The sequence below is a fragment of the Electrophorus electricus genome, chromosome 15 (genome assembly GCF_013358815.1).
Source record: "Electrophorus electricus isolate fEleEle1 chromosome 15, fEleEle1.pri, whole genome shotgun sequence".
Classification (NCBI taxonomy): domain Eukaryota; kingdom Metazoa; phylum Chordata; class Actinopteri; order Gymnotiformes; family Gymnotidae; genus Electrophorus; species Electrophorus electricus.
The window spans coordinates 4,622,972-4,642,006 of NC_049549.1; the positions used below are offsets into that span (position 1 = coordinate 4,622,972).

Genomic DNA, 19,035 nt, shown 5'->3' on the forward strand with positions numbered 1-19,035 from the left:
ATAATGTTCTATCTAAACTTACCAAAGCTTTCCATTAATAATCTGTAGTCAAAAAGTATGCATTGTAGATATTTTGAATGTTATGAAATGATCTTTCTAACAATGATCTTTCTAATCTCAGAATCTAGAAAGATCATCATATATGATATCATTGATTTCAATCTATACTCTTGCCTTTCGCTAACTGAAGGGTGAAGGTATATTGTCATGTCTGTGGCGTCAAGCCTGCCCGAAGAGGACTACGTTTCCCATAATCCCCCAATCCGTTCCCTAACCTCAATGTATTAGTGTAATCTGTGTCTAAAAAAATGAAGAACAAAGGACGCCACGGGAAGAAATGGCAGCCCCGATGCACTGGGGAAAACCAAACTAAAACTTCCCAAACAAAACCAGAAAACGGGGAGGAACTTGAATGGCTAAGGGAAGCCTCAGGAGAGAGACAGACTCCAGTTTGTAAGTGCCCACATAAAAATACCCCTCTAAGATAGATATACCTGTAAGAGGGGGGACCCCATATTGTTTATTGTGTTTTTATTAATGTTGTACTGAGTATTAAATACTCCACTTGCCAGCATCCTTTGACATTTCGCGCCAGCTTTCTGGTTGGAACAGCCAGCCTTTGGCCAAGCTGAGCAATCAGAGGACTGCGAGGAGTGAGTGACATTTTCGCTGACCTACCCGTGATAAGGAGGAACAAATAGACTGGAAGTTGGGAAGCGTTTTTCCCCTGCACTTACGATGTTTGGAGACTTCATATAGCCCCCAGCTTTCTTTTAAGTCTAATGTTGTTTGTTAGAATGAAAGAACAGCCCTCTTTTCGCTATATGCGTTGTTTGTTTTGTATTCTCCACACTACTGCCCGTGTTTCTGGGCTAAGAGGACCGGAGTCTCAGCAGAAACCGGCGCCCTTGTGTGCGAAGCGAGAGGAGACGCGGTCCGTTGCTTGTTCCGGCGCTACGGCTCATCTCCGTTCGTGTCACGGACTCGCGCGTTGTTGTTAAGGTGTAACTTTACATAATTCCGTTGGGTTTATTATTTTTGAAATAAAATTGTCAATTTTGGGTTACTTACTAACTTGTGTATCGTTAAGCACTTAGGGCTTAAAAGCAGTTTAGTAAAATTTTTATGTTGTTACATTTCACAACAAAATGCTCTAATAAATAGTAACTCACTAATTATATCATTGGTTTATAGTCATTGATAAATGCTATAATTTAAATGACTAAACATTTATTTGTACATCTTGGCAATAACATGCAGTAGCCTACTACTCAGCATTTATGGCAGTCATGAGACACCCAGTGATCATAGATTAATTATATTAAGTAGATTAAGATCATTAAATAGATAGTGGTGAACGTTTTATGTATTATATTATGTATTTATTTATTATTGTAATTTAAGCTGTTTAATTCAGTCCTACTATTTAGAATACTGCTGACTGAGAAAACCACCTTCTTACAGAACTATGATGATGATTACACCAACACAGCTGATCTCAACATATATGGCAACCTGTAATGGCGTAGAGACAACCATTCCATCAATGTTGTATGTTGTTTCTGTCTTATTTTGTGTTAGTTTACTGGTGTCATGTCACATTTCATTCATAATATAATCATGTTCAAAAGGCTGAAATATGAAACTAATATCTCCCCACACATTTATTTATAAAGAAACAACAAATGTAAATGAAAGCAATGTAAATGATCATGAAAATGCAAGCAAATGTGTGGTATTCATTAGTAGTAGTATTAGTAAAGAATATTTTAAAAATAGGCTTATCATTTTATCATGTTAAGCCCATTTCTCAGACAAATGTAAAGTGTACTGAAATAGGGTGTCAGTGTATCTATAACATAACACTGAAAATTTTTATCTGCGCATTTTTTACTAGTTCAATATCCCACACTCACACACACACATATACTCTCTCTCTCTCTCTCTCTCTCTCTCTCTCTCTCTCTCTCTCTCTTTCTCTCTCTCTCTCTCTCTCTGATCTCCAGTCTCTGTCTCTAATACTCTTTAACTGTAAACATTTTAAGAAGTCATTTATATTTTCTGCTGTTTCATTTGTTCTATTTTTGCCTTTCTTCAATCTCTTAATTATCATATGTGTTTCCTGGTTTTCTATTACATTACATTTACTGGTCCCATTTTTGTGCATGTATTAGAATTTATTATGTTAATATAATGAAATAGCTTTTTATACATGTTTTACTTTCTCATGCTGTCTTTTTTTTTACTGTGCACTCTCCTAGAGCAATCATACCCAACATGAGAAATAAATTTATACCTGGTAATTTCACTGCAGTTCTTTAATTCATTGCAAGAAAAAACAACCATCTGGGGTTGTTTTTTCCCCCCTGTTTCAGATGTCTCCTTCAGTGTACTATGAATTCATAAATGCCTACCCAACACCTGATAGAGGACCTCTCCAAAAGAGGCCTTTCATTGAGACAGCTTGCTATAAGATAAAATAATCAGGACAGGATTACAATTAAAGTACAAAAGTACAAAATTAAATATTTACTGTTTAATTCTGACTTCTACAAGTGGTGTTTAAATGTTGTAATTTTACTGGGTGTACTTACAGTACACTTTATGGAGCGATTAGTGAACTGCAGAACGTTCATCCAGACGGACTGTTTATTGTCACCGGAGACTTCAACCATGCAAATCTCAAGTCAGTACTGTCTAAATTCCATCAACATGTGAACTTTGCAATGAGAGGAGCGAACGCGCTGGATCTCGTTTACACAAACATTTCCGGTGCGTACCGGGTGGAGCCCCGCCCCCACCTCGAATACTCTGATCACATGTCTGTAATGTTGATTCCTGCATATAGACCGATCGTCAGACGCTCGAAACCGCTTCTGAAGCAGGTGAGAACCTGGCCAGCAGGAGCCATCTCTGCTCTTCAGGACTGTTTTGAGCAGAAGACTTGGATCACGTTCAAGGAGACTGCTACTGACTGTGCCACTGTTAACCTGGAAGAGTATACAGCATCAGTGATTGGCTACATCAGCAAGTGCATTGATTATGTTACTGTCTCCAAGACCATCACCACACGCCCCAACCCGAAGCCGTGGATGACTGCTGAGGTGTGCATGCTACTGAGGACCTGTGACTCAGCCTTCAGAACAGGTGACAGAGAGGCTCTGAGGAAAACAAGAGCCAAACTGTCACGTGCGATCAGGGAAGCAAAGCGTGCACACGCACAGAGGATCCATGGACACTTCAAAGACACTGGTGACACACGGCACATGTGGGAGCGCATTCGGGCCATTACTAACTACAGGAAAACATCACCTTCCTGTGACAGTGATGCCATCCTCCCAGATGCACTGAATGACTTCTATGCACGGTTTGAAGCGCAGAACAACATTGCAGCAGAAAAGTCCATCCGTTTGCAAAATGACCAGGTGCTGTGTCTGACGGCGGCTGATGTGAGGCATATTCTGCGTGGAGTTAACCCACGGAAAGCTGCTGGACCAGACAACATCCTGGGTCATGTGCTCAGAGAATGTGCTGACCAGCTTGCAGATGTCCTGACAGACATCTTCAATATCTCTCTGAGCTGCGCCGTGGTCCCGACATGCTTCAAGACCACCACCATCGTCCCCGTGCCTAGGAAGCCCACAGTGTCGTGTCTCAATGACTACCATCCCATTGCACTCACATCCATCATCATGAAGTGCTTCAAGAGACTCGTCATGAGACACATCAAGACCCAGCTTCCCGCTTCTCTGGACCCCCTGCAGTTCGTGTACCACCCCAACTGCTCTACAGATAATGCCATCTCTACCACATTTCATCTGGCACTCACACATCTGGATAAAAAGGGCACCTACATAAGAATGCTGTTCATAGACTTCAGTTCAGCATTCAACACCATTGTTCCTCAGCATCTGATTGGAAAGTTGAGCTTACTGGGCTTGAACACCTCCCTCTGCAACTGGATCCTGGATTTCTTGACTGGTAGACCTCAGTTTGTCTGGATTGGGAGCAGCACTTCCAACACCACCACACTGAGTACTGGTGCTCCCCAGGGCAGCGTACTCAGCCCTCTGCTGTTCACACTGCTGACTCATGACTGTGCAGTGATGCACAGTTCGAATCACATCATCAAGTTTGCTGATGACGCGAACGTGGTGGGTCTCATCAACAAAGACAACGAGTCAGCATACAGAGAGGAGGTGCGAGAACTGGTGAGCTGGTGTAAGGTCAACAACCTGTATCTGAATGTTGACAAGACAAAAGAAATGGTTGTTGACTTCAGGAGAGCAAGGTGAGATCACTCCCCGCTTGCCATCAACGGCTCCTCAGTGGAGATCGTCAAGAACATCAAGTTCCTTGGTGTTCACTTAGCAGAGAACCTCACCTGGACCCTGAACACCAGTTCCATCACCAAGAGAGCCCAGCAACGTCTTTACTTCCTTCGGAAGCTGAGGGAAGCCCATCTCCCATCACCCATCCTCACTACCTTCTATAGAGGTACTGTAGAGAGCATCCTGAGCAGCTGCATCATTACCTGGTTTGGGAACTGCACCGCCTTTGACCGCAAGACCCTCCAAACAATAGTGAGAACAGCTGAGAAGATCATTGGGGTCTCTCTTCCCTCCATCACAAACATCTACATAACATGCTGCATCTGGAAAGCCACCAACATTGTGAAAGACCCCACACACCCCTCACATGATCTGTTCACCCTTTTGCTATCTGGAAGAAGGTACCGCAGCATCCAGTCCCGCACCTCCAGACTGTGCAACAGCTTCTTCGCAGAAGCCGTTAGACTCCTGAACTCTGGCTAACTCCAATTCCAATTCAGATTCCAAAATGGGCAATTTTATACATGCTTATAGACAGTCACACACACACACACACACATACGTACATACATACATATCTACACACACACACATTGTTTTGCATCGGACTAGTGCTGAAGTCAAACCTCACACAAATAAACTATGCACTCCTGTTGCAGTCTTGCACATTATCCTACTTGCTGCTAGAGTACTGTACTAAACCAGCACTGTACTCTGAACTGTTCTGGCTGCTATCGGTGACTGCTATGTTCAGGGTAGCATGTCACTGATTGCTATGCACAACTCGCTTTACATATGCCCAGTACTGTGTACTGTACTAAATAATTGTCTACTGTCTACACTGTCTACTCATTTTGTATTTGTCCTGTCCTGTATTTATTATTGTTTATTTAATGTTTATTTAATGACATTTTACACTATATTGGATTGTTTGCACTCGTGTAGCATGTTGTCTGTTGCACTGTTGTTTTTGTGTTGCACCATGGTCCTGGAGGAACATTGTCTCGTTTTTGTTGTGTACTTGTATATAGCTGAAATGACAATAAAACCTCTTTGAACTTGAACTTGAACTTGAACATGGGTCTCTGTTCCAAATTTTCTGTGAGCCTCAACAATAAATAACAGTGAAGTTATTTGAATGTGAGAAATATGCCTTTCAGTGTGTATTTATATTGGTACACTTCAGAAAGCAACTTTGGTCCAGTTAGGGTGTTTTTCTTTCTTTTTTACTGTGGAATCTAGTGATCACAATAAAATACACCTGGTAATTTCTCTAAAGTTATTTAATTCATTGCAAGAAACAGGGATTTTCTCCCTAACTATTCCAGATGACTCCTTCAGTGTACTATGAAGCCATAAAGGCCAAGACCTGACACAGAAGACCTCTCTAAGGAGGCCTTCCAGTGAGATGGCTTACTATATGAAAAAATAATCAGGACAGGATTACAATGAAAGTCCCATTTATATCTTTACTGTTTAGTTCTGTATTCTGTAAGTGGTGTTTGAATGTACTTAGCTTACCAAAAAATGGTCTCTGTTTTCTGTGAGTCTCAACAACAAAAAACAGTGAAGTTATTCGAATGTGAGAAATATGCCTTTCAGTGTGTCCTTATATTGGTACACTTCAGAAAGCAACTTTGGTCCAGTTAGGGTGTTTTATCATATATGTTTTTATGATATGTTTAGTCTTTCCTGTCATACTGACAAATACTATGACTCTGTTGAAGTTGACAGGGAGCAGAAAACATCCTTAATGAAACAACTAAACCAGACAGAGTCAAACTGACTAGTCATTTGTAAATAGTTAAATTTTGATTATTGCATGTTAAGCTTTCAAGCTAAAAATCCAATGGAAATCTCCAGTGAAAAATTTTTACTCACACTAACTTTGTCTAATTCTGGCCTTAAGTGGCACAAACTACAAGAATGAAAATGTCTGGTAAATGGGACAAATATATTAAGCCTAATCAGGGACACCTCCAGGAGTTTTGGGACCCATGAAATCATACCATGTTGGGCCCTACCACTTCAGCACTACAAGGATTTTTTGGGTCATCATCCAAACTCTGCCTCCCTACAGTGCCCCTGAGTCTAAATCTGACTGAAAAAAGGAAGCTGTTGAAATGGTCTTAGCAGCATTCTATTTTATATCACCTATTTAGGGCTGTGTGGTATGAGCTCTTGTTTACAAGTGGCCAAAGCATTCAGTGGAACTTAAGTCCCACACATTTCTAACAAATTATAAATTCAACACTATATGTACATGTGACAGATGAGGGTTAAGCAGGATGTGGGGACAAGGCACGTCGAACACAAACATATGTTTTTATTAGCACAGGAAGCAAACACGTCTTAACACAGACTACTTAGATCAAACACCGACAACTTTGACAATACGACATAAGACTTATATACACTCATGACAATTACACACGACAAGGATCAGGTGCACAACACAAGAGGGTGTGGCAATACGAACACATACAGACACACATGCACAGACACGCACATGCATGCACACACACATGCACACATTTGGGGGGGGGGGCGTACCGTGACAGTACATTTATGCATAAATTACAAAATGTATTAAATGCACAACAATATGCCTCATAGCACATTTATATGTGGAAATGTAGAAACCTAAATTAACATGCTCATTGCCCACTAGAACACACGTGATTTACACATGTGTATGTATAAGTATGTAGGATACTTGATCACAAAAGGAGAAAGCACTTCAGGCGAGTATATTGACTATCAGGCTGCTGTATAAAGAGATTGTGCATTCACTAAATTCAGCTCTTTGCTCACCTTCCCCTATCACAATACATATTTCCTGAAATGGTCTAACTTCCTGTTTAAGATACAGCTAATTTGAGGGCAGGGCTTCAGCACTTAGTCTGGAGAGGAAACAAAGTAATACTTTCTATAATTAATGTAGAACTGAAGTGGGCTGTTTACTCAGAGATTTAAGACATTGACTTTCTACACGCTGAAAACACCAAGTAAGTTCCATTGCCTTTTGTTATTTGCTGGAATTTGCCATTTTAATGCATTTAGTTGACATGAAAATATATTTTATGCGATATAATAACCACACGAGCTGCTGGTGCACCATAAAGACAAAATTAATTATAATTACATTTTTAGTTACATTAAAAAAAAAATTACTTACAATCAGGAAACCAAGAAGTGATCATCTTATCAGAGTATCTGTAAATTAAACATGTCCTAGGCATACCAATTTGTGTAGTTAATAGCAGGTGTCTCCTGTGGAAGAGCATATTTATTCATCACACAAAAAAGACTTGTTGAACATTTAAATACCCACTGCACAACAACTAATATTTGTTTAATGATAAAATTATTGTGAAAAATGATCTTGTATGAAGTTTACACAAACATATGAATGAGATTGTGTTTTTTCTGTCTGTTAGTGTAAATGATGTGGTGACAATTGTGTGACACCCAATTATCTGCTCAGCAAGTGCCCACATAAAAATACCCCTCTAAGATAAATATACCTGTAAGGGGGGGGGGGGGGGGGGGGGGGTATTGTTTATTTTGTTTTTATTATTGTTGTACTGAGTATTAAATACTCCACTTGCCAGCATTCTTTAACGTTTCGCGCCAGCTTTCTGGTTGGAACATTTTCGCTGACCTACCCGTGATAAGGAGGAGCAAATAGACTGGGAGATGTGAAGCCTTTCCCCCCTGAACTTACGATGTTTGGAGACTTCATATACGCAGTGTATAGATCCCAAACTGTAACTTTCCGCCCCCCGCTTTCTGTCCAGTTTAACGTTGTTTGTTAGCGTGAAAGTACAGCCCTCTCTCCGCGTTGTTTGTTTTGTATTCTCCACACTACTGCCCGTGTGGCTGGGCTAAGAGGACCGGAGTCTCATCAGAAACCGTCGCCCTTGTGTGCGAAGCGAGAGGAGACGCGGTCCGTTGCTTGTTTACGGCTCATCTCCTTATGTGTCACGGACTCGCGCGTTGTTGTTAAAGTGTAACTACATAATTCAGTCATTCATTGTACTTCTGTTGAATCCTTAGAGCCACGGAGCACATACTGTTGTTTGGTGATTTGTTTTCTGTTATTTTGCTATTTCTTTCTTTTTTGCTGGGTTTATAAAATTGTCAATTTTGGGTTATTTACTAACCTGTGTATCGTTAAGCACTTAGGGTTTAAAAGCAGTTTAGTATCGGATTAATTTACTGTTGATTTATGTAAATACGCAGTTATTTACTACTTCTGATATGAGACACATTTTTTAACAGTCTGACAAGTTTGCTGCTCCAGAATGCATGTCCACAAAAGATTGGCATTTTGCTGGCTGTATCTTCAAGGTACATTTCTAACAATTCATATTTCTGAAACTTTGTTGTTATGTTATACTTCCATTTATTGCTGTTTGCAATAGTGCATTAGTAATAAATAAATAGCAATAAATGAGGCTCTCTTTACTGTTTTAACCACTGCATGCCTCAGCTGACTGATATTCATCTTTCATCTTCCAGTGATCTTTGCCTCTGTGCTTTCTGATGTATGGAAGGCAGAGGTTGTTTCTGAAATTGAGGCACTGGTCACTTCTTGTGTTGTGATACCCTGCAAATTCCAATACCCTGGCACCCAACTTCCGGACTCACGAGTGAGAGGAATCTGGCACAAACAGAAAAATCAGAGAGAAATCATCTATCACGAAGATTCAACAAATGTTGTAGAGAATTTCAAGGGGCGCACAAAACTGCTTGGCAGTTTGGGTCAGAAAAACTGTACCTTGGAGATAGATGACATTAGAAATCATGACAACGGCCCTTTCTGTTTCAGGGCTGAAATCCCAACTATAGACAAATATTCTTTTGAAGAAAAATGTGTCAGCCTCTCAATGTTGTGTAAGTAGAGTCCCCCACATCATTGTCCTCTGTTCAATTTCTGGTTCACAGGACGTGGTCTTCCATCCTAAAATATCCAGAGTGGTCTTGCGGTCAGAAAACAAGCATCAATGAAGAACTGGCGACACAAAATGTGCATGTCAAAGGATTTCTAAATTTGGCTTGATATTTTTACATTTTTTGCCTGATTAAAATATTGTGGATATTTATAATGGGGTTTTACACAACCCAAATAATATTAAAATGGGATATTATTAAAATATAAACAATCTGCTAGCTTTATCTTTCACTTATCAAGACAAAGAAATTTGGCTGATGGCAATATTAGTAGATGTGGTTATTCATTTAATTCATTTTTCCTCATATTCTTTTTTGTTTTACATACAGGAAATATGACTTTGAAAAGCATGGAGGAATAAAAATAGCTCAAAGTTAAGAAAATGCCCTCGTTTATAGTTAAAGATTCAGTAATTGCAGATATTCTTTCACTAGACTGCATTGGCCTGTATTTTATAAGATAATAATATTGATTATTGCAATTTTTTTCTAGTGGATCAAACTGATAAAGCAAGATATTGACAATCATCTTTGTAGTAGTGATAGTGTCTATTAACAGACAATCTGGGTTAGTTTTAATATATTTAACACTATATGAACTTTAATAGATTAATTTAACATGCATAAACTAAATATCAAGCAAAACCAATCCATATAAATTATTTTATTTCACTTTGACAAAACAATTTCATGAAAGCTATATTCCCACTAAAGCAGTAGCTATGGCATATCTACTTGAGGGGCATCACAGCTTTGAGACTCTGTAACCCTGGGTTTTCCTCTTCTATGTGGCTACATTGCAATACGTTTTTGTTCCCTTTTGTTCTTGGTTCTATTTTCATACTAAAGGCTAAATATTAGGCTGTAAAGGAGATGGAATCCTTAAATGGAAATAATAACCATGTCATTGTACTCGTTTGTAGCAAATCCCAGAGAACCAGTGCTGGAACAAAAGAAAATGTACTTTGTGGAGGGACAACATGCCCTCTTCAAATGTTCTGTGAGGCACACTTGCCCCTCCCACCCCCCCAAACTCACTTGGAGCCGTTCAGAAGGTGAGGTCCATTATAGCCACAATAAAATTCATGAAGGCACTTGGCAGGTGGAGGCTCTTCTGTCCTTCACAACAAAAGAGCAGGACCATAACACAGAAATCAGATGCAAAGCTGTTTTTCATGGAAACAAGGAGACTGAATCTAAATTCGAGATGTTTGTTAAAGGTAAGGCAAGAAAAGCTCTATATCTTTCAATCATCATCTTTGTGGTGCTGTTTGCTTCTGTAAGACAAGCTGAGAATAGAAGAGGAACGAATATAGTATCCTAATAAACAATATGCATATTAAAGACTCCCCGCTCGGGATTATTCTTGGATATTTAGATTTAAAAAAATTAACAGAAGATTAACCACACCTGTTCCAGTAATAACTTAAGGGTTATTACTTGACTTGGATGTTAAATGTGCCCTGACAGTGGTGATTGGTTGGCAGTAGCGTTCACACTTATAAAAGGTTTTCGCTGTCTTCTTAAAAAATAGTAGCAGAAACTCCGAATGATTAGCATACCATTAATGTAATTTTTTTGGAGCTCTGTGATGATTTTAGTTTAACTTTTGTGTTTGCAGAAAAACCAAATATCCTTCACTTCATTATTCCAGTCATATCTGTGGTTGGAGCTATCATTTTTTTTGTAGTGATGGGTTTCTTTGTGATCAAGAAGTACAAGTGAGTCTGAAAAAAATCTGATTTCACCTCTAAATATTGTAAACAGATTATTTTATGTATACAGCACTGATTCATGGCATTAGTTATATTTTTGTTCCTCCTGCAATCCAAATGCCTTGTTAAAGTACATTAAGAAAATGTAATCAAATGACAGTAATTTGTGTGCTTTTTTAAAATGACTAAACTTACCACCAGGAGACAGATTCAAGAGCTCCAATCTAGAAATGAGAATGGGTAAGTAAACAATGATTGCAATGTAGTTTGAGTGGTCTTGCTACATAAATTCTATATTTCAATTCACAAATAATAAATTGTTTGTTTTTCTTTTAAGTATAATGTTTGTTAACCTTTCTGGTACACAGATTATGGAGTCGCATCTCTAGAGTGTCCAGAAGGTAAACATAGACATAAAAAGTGTAGCAGTTGATCTGATTCCTAATACATAGCAGGCAAAATGCATATATGTGTGTGTGACTTTCTGACTGTTTTGTCTCACTGTGTAATCACCAGATTCAGGTCAGTGAACTAGACATTTCCTGGAGAGAACTACAAGGATCAAGGCCTGGTCCACTAAAAACTAACCTCATGGGTCTTGCAGGTGATTTACATCCATGGACATAAAACAGAAACCAAAAGCAATGGTGAACTCCAAAATACATCTTGGGCATAACACGTTCTATATCTTGGTCCTATTTAAGTACAGGTGTTCATCAGTGCGCTGTGATTCTCTGTAGATGTAGTCTTAACTCAGTAGTCATGGCTGTCCTTTTAGAAGTTGGTAATATTCAGAAATTTTAAGTAAGGAAAAGAGCATGCAGATGTAGGAAGAATGGAATGAAGAAGCAGTGGAGGACTAAATTGTTGTACTTTTGCATTTATTCCTAGATATTTACAGGAACACATCTATAATGAAATATGAAGTAGAAGAAGCCCATCTCATGTGTTTTTTCCACTACTCTGATTGGTGTCTGCTTAGAATTCTGAGATATTTCTACTTGCTGACATTTACAGTAATTATATCTAACATGATCTCTGCTCAGAACTTTTTCTGTTCCTCTTTTAATGCAGGGGAGGATAAAGATGCCACTTAAAAAAATTATTTGTTTGTGAACGAGCACCCAGTCCTACTTCCAAAATTGCAGACATGCAACCAGTTACAAAGACAACAAATATTCCTGACACTATATTCTAAAAATTGTTTATATAGATGCTTAAAATGTATATGTTGAAAACACAGTTATCATGGATTTGTAATCTGATGTGGTTAACCCAATGAAAGGAAGCATCTTCTAAAGAAGTCCATAAAGAAAATATACGGACATATTTTTTCAAAATCTGATTTCATTGTTTGCACACAAAATAGATTTCATGCCAATAGCTTCAACTGCTACAGTGGTCCAACAGAGGTTTATCCTTATTGCATTCATCAGGGCTTTAAGGACAATATCATATGTTATCTCTGTATGAATTAGGACAGTGTGGCTTGAATTGTTTGTTTGTTTGTTTGATCTAAGAATTGTTCTAGAATTATTAGTTGAAATAAACATAAAAATAGAAAAAGGGACAGAATATTAACTTTAATCTAAACATATTTGGGGTCATATAAGGTTATCTAAAGGGGAAGGTAAAGAATTCTAAAATTGGGCTTCTCATTTTAACATGTTAACATAAGCCCACTTCACATACAAATGCAGAGTGTACTTTGTTACAGAAACCACAGGAGGCCGGAGACTGGCATGGATGTTGTCAATAAGTAAGTATACTGATTAGTTTTACATAATTGATAACTAATATTTCTGAGGGCCCTCAATAAGTTAAAGCCTTCTGTAAATGGCACATCTAAGTGTTTAGGAAACATTAGCTTCAGCTTACACATATGTACTGATACCACACTTTCAGTCTTCTTTAAAATCGCTATCAGAATGTAAATGAAGGTTTTATGTTTAAAATGTGTTATTGGTGATTAAACATCAGAGGAACTTAAATTTAAAATACCACCTAGTCTCACAGGTAATAGAATTAAGAATTGTAATTTGCTGTTACTTTGGTACTTGTCGTGGAATCAAAAATAAAATCACATATGACTTTGGTTTTGTTTTTCTAAACAATTAAAATCATATATCAGCTGTCTGCTAAGAGATTTTCTATATTATTTCTGGTTAGAGATAAGCTAAAATCCTTTAACAGTGTTTGTAAAAGTATTATATGCGTCTCATTTTCTTAAAATTAAATTGTCTTATAATGCTCATAGATCAAACAACTGTATGGACACTATGTCTGGAATGACTGGATTCTCAAAACCTCGCTTTCCATCTCCAAAGAGGTAGCGTGCATTTTCATTACTTGAACTAATGTTGGTAATTAATACATGAATACCACAAACATAAAACATAAAAGCACATGTATTAAAACTATATAAACAAACAAATACATAAATGCACCAGAATATAATTACGTTCATTATTTTTCCTTTAAGAATTTAAATCTTTTTATGTTTTTTTTTTCCATTTATTTTTATAAATGTCACAGTGAGCAAAAAAATTACAACAGATCAGAGGTCACATGTTCAGCAGTAAGTGATTAAAAAACAAATCTCTTCACATTCAGCATTTTGTGTTTCTGTGTTAATGACCTTTTACTGCATTTTTTTTTCTAGCTTATCATTTATATGTGGTAAAATTTTATGTTGTTACATTTTACAACAAAATTCTCTAATAAATAGTAGCTCACTAATTATATCATTGGTTTATAGGCATTGATAAATGCTATAATATAAATGACTAAACATTTATTTATACATCTTGGCAATAACATGCAGTAGCCTACTACTGGGCATTTATGGCAGTCATGAGACACCCAGTGATCATAGATTAATTATATTAAGTAGATTAAGATCATGAAATAAATAGATAGTGGTAAACTTTTTATGTATTATATTATGTATTTATTTATTACTGTAATTTAAGCTATGTTTAATTTAGTCCTACTATTTAGAATACTGCTGACTGTGAAAACCACCTTCTTACAGGACTATGATGATGATTACACCAACACAGCTGATCTCAACGTATATGGCAACCTGTAATGGCGTAGAGACAACCATTCCATCAATGTTGTATGTTGTTTCTGTCTTATTTTATGTTGGTTTACTGGTGTCATGTCACATTTCATTCATAATATAATCATGTTCAAAAGGCTGAAATATGAAAGTAATATCTCCCCACACATATTTTTTTTTTATAAAGAAACAACAAATGTAAATGAAAACAATGTAAATGATCATGAAAATGCAAGCAAATGTGTGGTATTCATTAGTAGCAGTATTAGTAAAGAATATTAAAAAAAATGGGCTTATCATTTTATCATGTTAAGCCCATTTCTTAGACAAATATAAAGTGTACTGAAATAGGGTGTCAGTGTATCTATAAAATAACACTGAATATTTTTTATCTGCGCATTTTTTACTAGTTCAATATCCCACACTCACACACACACATATACTCTCTCTCTCTCTCTCTCTCTCTCTCTCTCTCTTTCTCTCTCTCTCTCTCTCTCTGATCTCCAGTCTCTGTCTCTAATACTCTTTAACTGTAAAAATTTTAAGAAGTCATTTATATTTTCTGCTGTTTTGGTTGTTTTATTTTAGCCTTTCTTCAATCTCTTAATTATCATATATGTGTTTCCTGGTTTTCTATTACATTACATTTACTGGCCCCATTTTTGTGCATGTTCTAGAATTTATTATGTTAATATAATGAAATAGCGTTTTTATACATGTTTCACTTTCCCATGCTGTCTTTTTTTTAATGTGCACTCTCCTAGAGTGATCACACCCAACATGAGCAATAAATTTATACCTGGTAATTTCACTGCAGTTCTTTAATTCATTGCAAGAAAAAACAACCATCTGGGGTTGTTTTTTCCCCCCTGTTTCAGATGTCTCCTTCAGTATACTATGAATTCATAAATGCCTACCCAACACCTGATACAGAGGACCTCTCCAAAAGAGGCCTTTCATTGAGACAGCTTGCTATAAGATAAAATAATCAGGACAGGATTACAATTAAAGTACAAAAGTACAAAATTAAATATTTACTGTTTAATTCTGACTTCTACAAGTGGTGTTTAAATGTAGTCATCTTACTGGGTCTCTGTTCCAAATTTTCTGTGAGCCTCAATAATAAATAACATTGAAGTTATTTGAATGTGAGAAATATGCCTTTCAGTGTGTATTTATATTGGTACACTTCAGAAAGCAACTTTAGTCCAGTTAGGGTGTTTTTTTCTTTCTTTTTTACTGTGGAATCTAGTGATCACAATAAAATACACCTGGTAATTTCTCTAAAGTTATTTAATTCATTGCAAGAAACAGGGATTTTCTCCCTAACTATTCCAGATGACTCCTTCAGTGTACTATGAAGCCATAAAGGCCAAGACCTGACACAGAAGACCTCTCTAAGGAGGCCTTCCAGTGAGATGGCTTACTATATGAAAAAATAATCAGGACAGGATTACAATGAAAGTCCCATTTATATCTTTACTGTTTAGTTTTGTATTCTATAAGTGGTGTTTGAATGTAATCAGCTTACTGAAAAATGGCTTACTGAAAAAAGATATTCGAATGTGAGAAATATGCCTTTCAGTGTGTCCTTATATTGGTACACTTCAGAAAGCAACTTTGGTCCAGTTAGGGTGTTTTTATCATATATGTTTTAATGATATGTTTAGTCTTTCCTGTCATACTGACAAATACTATGACTCTGTTGAAGTTGACAGGGAGCAGAAAACATCCTTAATGAAACAACTAAACCAGACAGAGTCAAACTGACTAGTCATTTGTAAATAGTTAAATTTTGATTATTGCATGTTAAGCTTTCAAGCTAAAAATCCAATGGAAATCTCCAGTGAAAAACTTTTACTCACACTAACTTTGTCTAATTCTGGCCCCAAGTGACACAAAATACAAGAACGAAAATGTCTGGTAAATGGGACAAACAAATATATTAAGCCTAATCAGGGACACCTCCAGGAGTTTTGGAAACCATGAAATCATACCACGTTGGGCCCTACCACTTCAGCACTACAAGGATTTTTAGGGTCAGAGGTCCTTAGAATCATCCAAACTCTGCCTCCATGCGGTGCCTCTGAGTCTAAATCTGACTGAAGAAAGGAAGCTGTTGAAATGGTCTTAGCAGCATTCTATTTTATATCACCTATTTATGGCTGTGTGGTATGAGCTCGTTTACAAGTGGCCAAAGCATTCAGTGGAACTTAAGTCCCACACATTTCTAACAAATTATAAATTCAACACTATATGTACATGTGACGGACGAGGGTTAAGCAGGATGCGGGGACGAGGCACGTCGAACACAAACATACGTTTTTATTCGCCCAGGAATCACACGCGTCTTAACACAGACTGCTTAGATCAAACACAGACAACTTTGACGATACGAAACGAGACTTATATACACTCATGACAATTACACGCAACAAGGATCAGGTGCACAACACAAGAGGGCGTGGCAATACGAACACACAGACACACATGCACAGACACGCACATGCACGCACACACACATGCACACATTTGAGGGGTGGGGGGGGGGGGGGGGGCGTACCGTGACAGTACTTTTATGCATAAATTACAAAATGTATTATATGCACAACAAAATGCCTCATAGCACATTTATATGTGGAAATGTAGAAACCTAAATTAACATGCTCATTGCCCACTAGAACACACGTGATTTACACATGTGTATGTATAAGTATGTATAAGTATGCAGTATGCGCGTCTGTTGAACTGTAGGCATACTTCCATACTCTACTCCAGAAAAAGAATATTGGAAATAATGTTGAGGATACTGTAGACAGGTATATTATGTAATTCTGAGAAACAGGCAAAACTAAGATCAGACCCAACAGTTACCATAACACAAAATATGAATCAAAAGAACATGGAATAGAGCTGAACACTTTTGAGAGACCCCATATAGATTTTGCAAAGAGCTAACAGGGGCTACATATTCAGCGACGGATAAACGGAATCACCAACAAGACCCAGAGGCAGGGAGTGGCAAGAAAAGGAAAACTGCTGGAGAAGGAAAGGATTTGACAGAAGTGAGCATGGTGGTGCAGTAGCTCCGGTTAGGGGCTCTAAAGCAGTAATGCTGAAAATCAGTTTCAACTGCTAGATGAGCTCATTTGGTACAGTTAGATGTATATTTTTGTGAGGATACTTGATCACAAAAGGAGAAAACACGTCAGGCAAGTATATTGACTATCAGGCTGCTGTTTAAAGTGATTGTGCATTCACTAAATTCAGCTCTTTGCTCACCTTCCCCTATCACAGTACATATATACAGCGAATTTGAGGGCAGGGGTTCAGCACTTAGTCTGGAGAGGAAACAAAGTAATGTTTTTATTAATGTTGTACTGAATATTAAATACTTGACTTGCCAGAATTATTTGACGTTTCGCGCCAGCTTTCTGGTTGGAACTGCCACCCTTTGAGCAAGCTGAGCAATCAGAGGACTGCGAGGATTGAGGGACATTTTCGCTGACCTGCCCGAGATAAGGAGGAGCAAATAGATTGGGAGTTGGGAAGCGTTTTTCCCCTGAACTTACGATGTTTGGAGACTTCATATACGCAGTGTATAGATCCCAAACTGTAACTTTCCGCCCCCCGCTTTCTGTCCAGTTTAACGTTGTTTGTTAGCGTGAAAGTACAGCCCTCTCTCCGCGTTGTTTGTTTTGTATTCTCCACACTACTGCCCGTGTGGCTGGGCTAAGAGGACCGGAGTCTCATCAGAAACCGTCGCCCTTGTGTGCGAAGCGAGAGGAGACGCGGTCCGTTGCTTGTTTACGGCTCATCTCCTTATGTGTCACGGACTCGCGCGTTGTTGTTAAAGTGTAACTACATAATTCAGTCATTCATTGTACTTCTGTTGAATCCTTAGAGCCACTGAGCACGTACTGTTGTTTCGTGATTTCTTTATTTTTTGCTGGGTTTATTATTTTTAAAATAAAATTGTCAATTTTGGGTTATTTACTAACTTGTGTATCGTTAAGCACTTAGGGTTTAAAAGCAGTTTAGTATCGGATTAATTTACTGTTGATTTATGTAAATACGCAGTTATTTACTACTGATGATATGAGACACATTTTTTAAGTCTGACAAGTTTGCTACTCCAGAATGCATGTCCACGAAAGATTGGCATTTTGCTGGCTTTATCTTCAAGGTACATTTCTAACAATTCATATTACTGAAACTTTGTTGTAATGTTATACTTCCATTTATTGCTGTTTGCAATAGTGCATTAGTAATAAATAAATAGCAATAAATGAGGCTCTCTTTACTGTTTTAACCACTGCATGCCTCAAGAAGCATGTGGAGGACTAAATTGTTGTACTTTTACATTTATTCATAGATATTTACAGGAACACATCTATAATGAAATATGAAGTAGAAGAAGCCCATCTCGTGTTTTTTCCACTACTCTGATTGGTGACTGCTTAGAATTCTGAGATATTTCTACTTGCTGACATTTCCAATAATTATATCTAACATGATCTCTGCTCAGAACTTTTTCTGTTCCTCTTTTAATGCAGGGGAGGATAAAGATGCCACTTAAAAATTTTTTTATTTGTTTGTGAACGAGCACCCAATCCTGTTTCCAAAATTGCAGACATGCAACCAGTTAAAAAGACAACAAATATTCCTGACACTATATTCTAAAAATTGTTTATATAGATGCTTAACATGTATTTGTTGAAAACACAGTTATCATGGATTTGTAATTTGGTGTGGTTAACCCAATGAAAGGAAGCATCTTCTAAAGAAGTCCATAAAGAAAATATAAGGACATACTTTTTCAAAATCTGATTTTATTGTTTGCACACAAAATAGATTTCATGCCAATAGCTTCAACTGCTACAGTGGTCCAACAGAAGTTTATCCTTATTGCATTCATCAGGGCTTTAAGGACAATATCATATGTTATCTCTGTATGAATTAGGACGGT

The 19,035-nt window shown here is 37.6% G+C and overlaps 1 protein-coding gene across 9 annotated transcripts; it reads left to right on the forward strand.

Annotated features, from left to right (window-relative positions):
- Nucleotides 1-942: 942 nt before the first annotated feature.
- On the forward strand, nt 943-14,864 carry LOC113587868 (myelin-associated glycoprotein-like). Of its 9 annotated transcripts, none has more exons than XM_035534493.1 (12): nt 943-969; nt 8,616-8,684; nt 8,856-9,230; nt 10,211-10,507; nt 10,909-11,008; nt 11,204-11,242; nt 11,371-11,403; nt 11,519-11,524; nt 12,720-12,761; nt 13,260-13,331; nt 13,538-13,580; nt 14,037-14,864. In XM_035534493.1, exons 2-12 carry the CDS (start codon nt 8,639-8,641, stop codon nt 14,091-14,093), a joined length of 1,110 nt encoding a protein of 369 aa, XP_035390386.1. In that variant the 5' UTR covers nt 943-969; nt 8,616-8,638; the 3' UTR covers nt 14,094-14,864. The 9 variants fall into 9 exon arrangements, 8 of the variants coding, with proteins under 8 accessions (XP_035390386.1, XP_035390387.1, XP_035390384.1 ...); XM_035534494.1 differs by lacking the exon at nt 943-969 and adding an exon at nt 7,183-7,339 and having other exon boundaries at nt 10,211-10,342; XM_035534491.1 differs by lacking the exon at nt 943-969 and adding an exon at nt 7,185-7,339.
- Nucleotides 14,865-19,035: the final 4,171 nt, after the last annotated feature.